A 4,583-nucleotide genomic window follows, 5' to 3' on the forward strand; every position below is an offset into this window, starting at 1 on the left:
CTGACTTACTGACTGACCTTAATGACAAAGTAATGATTAGGTTGCAACTCAACACAGCCTATATGAAGTAACATTAATCCACTAATTCAGATAAAATAATAATAATAAAACACTTCTTTGCGCATATTTTCTCTGAGCCTTAAAAAACGCATTCAAAATGTTGTTGAAGTGAATGTTAATAGATGGATTCTATGTAATGTGGTGGAAAAAAATAAACAAAAGGACATGTTGATGAAAGGATGAACGTTTTAGATATTGGCAGAAGCTGCTTTTAGGCAGCTAAAACATTTCCGGAAAGAAAAATACAAACGCTCTAAAAATGCTGTTGTGTTTATTTAGTTCTCTTTTTTCTTTTATTTTCTATTATAATGTGTATTGTTTTAGACCTTTTGGCTTTGTTTTTAATTTAGTGAGATGGCAATCTGAATAAAACAATCGAATAAATGGAAAAGGAATATGTTCTGGTTACAAAGACCTGACGACGAAAATGACCCCATAGTTTAAATTAAATGGCATGAAAATCAACATAACGGCACAAGAGATCGTAGATTGTGCCTTGTGTATGTTTATTATTGCCTCTGTGTGTAAGATTAATATTAACAGGATGCCTTTAAAAAAAAAACTAAACTAAAAGGATGACTTGGATTTATTTACACATTTTTCATAGTCTCAAATACCTTCTCAAGCCAAACAACATTTTTCATCTTCTTTTTTTTCCTGTGAGAAAAATCTTGAGTCGGAGACATGAACCAGAAACAGAGAAAATTTAAAGGCCGCTCAGGATTCACAGATGGACATTAACCAGACAGCCAACATCATCCAGACCCACACAAACCAGTCACTGCAACACCCAATGATAAATAACTGACCAAAGAAATCTATAGGCCTATATAATAATAATAATAATAATAATAATAATAATAATAATAATAATAATAATAATAATAATAATAAAAAAAAAAATAATAATAATGTCATGTTTACGCCTATCTTTAAAGACTACCAGAAATAGTTCATTTCACACACACACAAACACCCCCCCCCCCCCCCCCCCCCCCCCACCCCACCCCCCCCCACACACACACACACACATTCCGTCAGCTAGAGAAGCAAATACCTTCACCTACAAGGCATGGGGCGAGCATTGCAGATGCTATTAATGGAGATGAATGGCAAAGTAAACAGAGTGTTTGTCTCCTCTGATAGCCTCGGTGGCCACTTCCTCTGGCTACTGCACTGCCGGTAGGACATACCTGGTGTCAGCTCTAAGTGCTGCACAGTCACCAGTGTAAATAGAACTGGCGACAGGACGGCGATGCCTGAGGACGCAGCGAGCTGGCCGCGGCTGCGCTGACAGGCGCTCGCGATCGCTATCGCGCGCTTCCAAAGATAGCAGCTCAGCGGCTCATCGTTGCGCTACAAGTGCGGAGTTTCCCAAAACAGAAAAGTGTCCAATGGCAACCACTCACAGAGCTCACTAAAAAAGAAGAGCCAGACATGAGGGTCATTTGGGACAAAGCTGACTTTAAGGAGATGCTAGAATAAAGAATTTTAAAGACTTAAATGTCCAATCTGACAGAATAAATTTTGATTTGAGACATTTGAGTAAATTACCAAAAAATATGTTGTTTGTGTTTCTAATAAAACATGGCGTTTATTGGGAAAAGACAGTGATTTATATGGTGAAGGTGCAGTGATCATATGAATCGAATACAGGCAAGTATTAAATCAGATTTTACTTTTTAATTTTAAGTGCATTGCCGAATCATATTCTTATTTAACTCACTATAAATCAAATATAAAGGCTACAATCTGTAATCATTATGACTGGTGTGTGTAAAGTTGATGTGCATGTAGAGAGGAAATGGACTGAGATAGCACCGCGTCAGATTTAGATTAGGGAATTTTTGCTGCAATAAAAGAAAGAGGTTGAGAGCATGAAATCTTAGCTTATTTAGATTTTTTTTTAACAGCAAGCGAATTCATGAGCTAATTTCCGACATGACTTTGACAGCTGATCTGGTTCTGCGGCTTCAGGAGATTTCTCCGGTTAGTCAGAGGAAGAGAGCAAACAGCACGAAGGAGGCAGATCACCACATCTGTCATCACGTCTGCTTTACTGAAAGCTAGACCTGCTGATTGTGTACTATAGTTCCCATCTGGGTGGGGTCTTAGTCACATTATCTCAATTTTTTTTCCACTCACACTTTTAGAAAGCATGAATCCGTGCCCACATGGCGGCGCTGCTCACCTGCGTGAGGTCAAATAAAGAGGATTTTATAGAATATTGGTTATTTATTTCCAAGTAGAATCATAAAACGTTAAACACACACAGCAGTAAGAACAACAACAAAAAAAATTATTAAAAAAAATAAGACACAAGATTTAATAGTTTTCATTCAGTTGTTTAAAATCTTGTTTAGTTTTGATGAATAGAGGCAACGTTTGCGCTCTAAAACTTGATTCCACGTGGAGACTAAATTAAATCTAGGTTAGCATTTACTGACTAGACATAGCTGATATAGACTGTAGTGTGATTTGACTACTTAAAACCCAACATGTTCAAATTCACACCCAACTATTGATATTTACAGATGCAGAAAATTCAAATCATTTGCAGATTCCTCTGTTTGCAGTTTGGTCACGCGCCTGAAAAGCGCAGTGGAGTCTAAACTGGGGGTTTTGTTAGTTTTATTCTCTTTTTACACCAAAAGGGGAAAAAAATCTTACCATGACATTGTATCTTTCTTGTAAAATCAGTTCCTCTTCCTCCATCGGACTCAAAGTGCGGACAGCAGTTTTCAGCTGGGCGGCGCGGAGGAGGGACCAGCAGAGAAAACAGCCTATCAAGTCTGAACTGCTTCTCGCGCTCACAACATCTTTAACAGCCCTCACAGCTTTCCATGCACGTTGTTCATTAGCAGACCTGACTTTAAGATCACCTCAATTAAGTGAGAACAGTGACAGACATTTAAAAGACTGAACCAGTGAGGTTTTTTCTTTCCGCTTTCAAGTCGCTTTTCTCTTCATGCCTCAACATAAGTCCCACGTGAGAGTGAGGGAATACCCGTTCTTTTGTCAATCATGACATTAAGTTTTTCGCCTTTTTCAATCAAGGACATTCTCGGTAGACGTGATGCCGGAGGGGTATCTGACGCCACAGGTGTGGAGGAGATCTGCGCACCAAGACGCAATCCCAACCTCCCATCCCACACCTGCAAGGAGGAGTCCGGGGGAGATGAGCTCACAGAAGGTGGGGGATATATATATATATTTTTTTTCATTAAAGAACTGTGGTTTTGTAGCAGGTATGAAAATATGGTGGTTTTATGTTGGCATCATATTTGGATACGTTGATAACAAAACAAGAGAGACTAAGTCTGAAAATTGCTGTCGTCTTACCTGTTAGTCCAAACTTTAACATGTTTACATTCACTGCATTTTAAAATTACATAATGGTGCAAATACTACATATAGTTTTCAAAAGAAATTAAAACGTACAATTAATTGTTTTATCCTAAATGTTACAATAAGAGTAAGATGTTAGTCAACTTTGTGAGAAGTTATGACAACATATTGTTGAGGCTATAGGCTTATAAACACCAATGAGTTGATCTTTTATTACTTATAAGACAGCATAAGTTGCTGTACAGCAATGCAGTGCTCTTGTCCCCCCTTTTTAAAAAAAAAAAAAAAAAAAATCCTGTCATCACATATGTCTGTTTTCCTTCAGACCATTGTACGGAGCAGAAAAATCTCTTAGATGCAGGAGAGGAGGGATCTGTCCACCGAGGAGAGACGATCAGCTGTTCGCCGGATGAGCCCTGCAGGCCCGGGACCAAGAAGCGCTCTCGAGCGGCCTTCTCTCACGCGCAGGTCAACGAGCTGGAGCGCAGGTTCAGCACTCAGAGGTACCTTTCAGGCCCCGAGAGGGCCGATCTGGCAGGGGCCCTGAAGCTCACAGAGACCCAGGTGAAAATCTGGTTCCAGAACCGGAGATATAAAACAAAGCGGCGCAGGATGGCGGCTGAGATGGCCGCATTCAGCTCAGCAAAGACCGTGGCGGTGAAAGTGCTGGTGAGAGACGAGCAGAAACAGTATCACCTGGGAAATGGAGGATTCCCAGCCATGACTGTGCCTCTGTACCAGGGCTATTACTATCCCTACCTGCACTACTACTGTCAGCCTTGGAGTGTAGACTGCATGCCGTGTGGAGGGATGCTCTGAATCTGCAACAAGCCCCTGGAAAAGCAACGAGTCGGTAATCCTGAGAGTCATGTGCACCTCTGATGCAGAAAATATGTTTTGATTCTTCTGTGCATTCTGCATAGCGTCAGATATAGGGACTTTTGTGTGACGGTTTGTTTCTTAAAATGCAACGTTTTTCTTTTTAAAAAACGTGTGATGATCTGTGGTTAGTTCTTTAACCTGAGCAGTATCAAACAAAACGTTTTAACGTTACAGTAAAAGCAGCTGTTGTGGGTCAAAGACAATAGATATTTTTTCTTACTTTATTCTGATTCAAAGCAAAAATGTGTAGTTTTAAAACTGGATGCTCTCTATGATCTGCTGACTATCATATC

The 4,583-nt window shown here is 39.9% G+C and overlaps 1 protein-coding gene across 1 annotated transcript; it reads left to right on the forward strand.

The window, feature by feature from the left end:
* Positions 1-2,234: 2,234 nt before the first annotated feature.
* nkx3.3 (NK3 homeobox 3) lies at positions 2,235-4,227 on the forward strand (the record flags this gene model as incomplete). Its single annotated transcript, XM_079248789.1, has 3 exons — positions 2,235-2,255; positions 3,118-3,253; positions 3,734-4,227. 3 exons carry the CDS (start codon positions 2,235-2,237, stop codon positions 4,225-4,227), a joined length of 651 nt encoding a protein of 216 aa, XP_079104915.1.
* Positions 4,228-4,583: the final 356 nt, after the last annotated feature.

This window comes from Telmatherina bonti (assembly GCF_933228915.1).
Source record: "Telmatherina bonti genome assembly, chromosome: 11".
NCBI lineage: Eukaryota > Metazoa > Chordata > Actinopteri > Atheriniformes > Telmatherinidae > Telmatherina > Telmatherina bonti.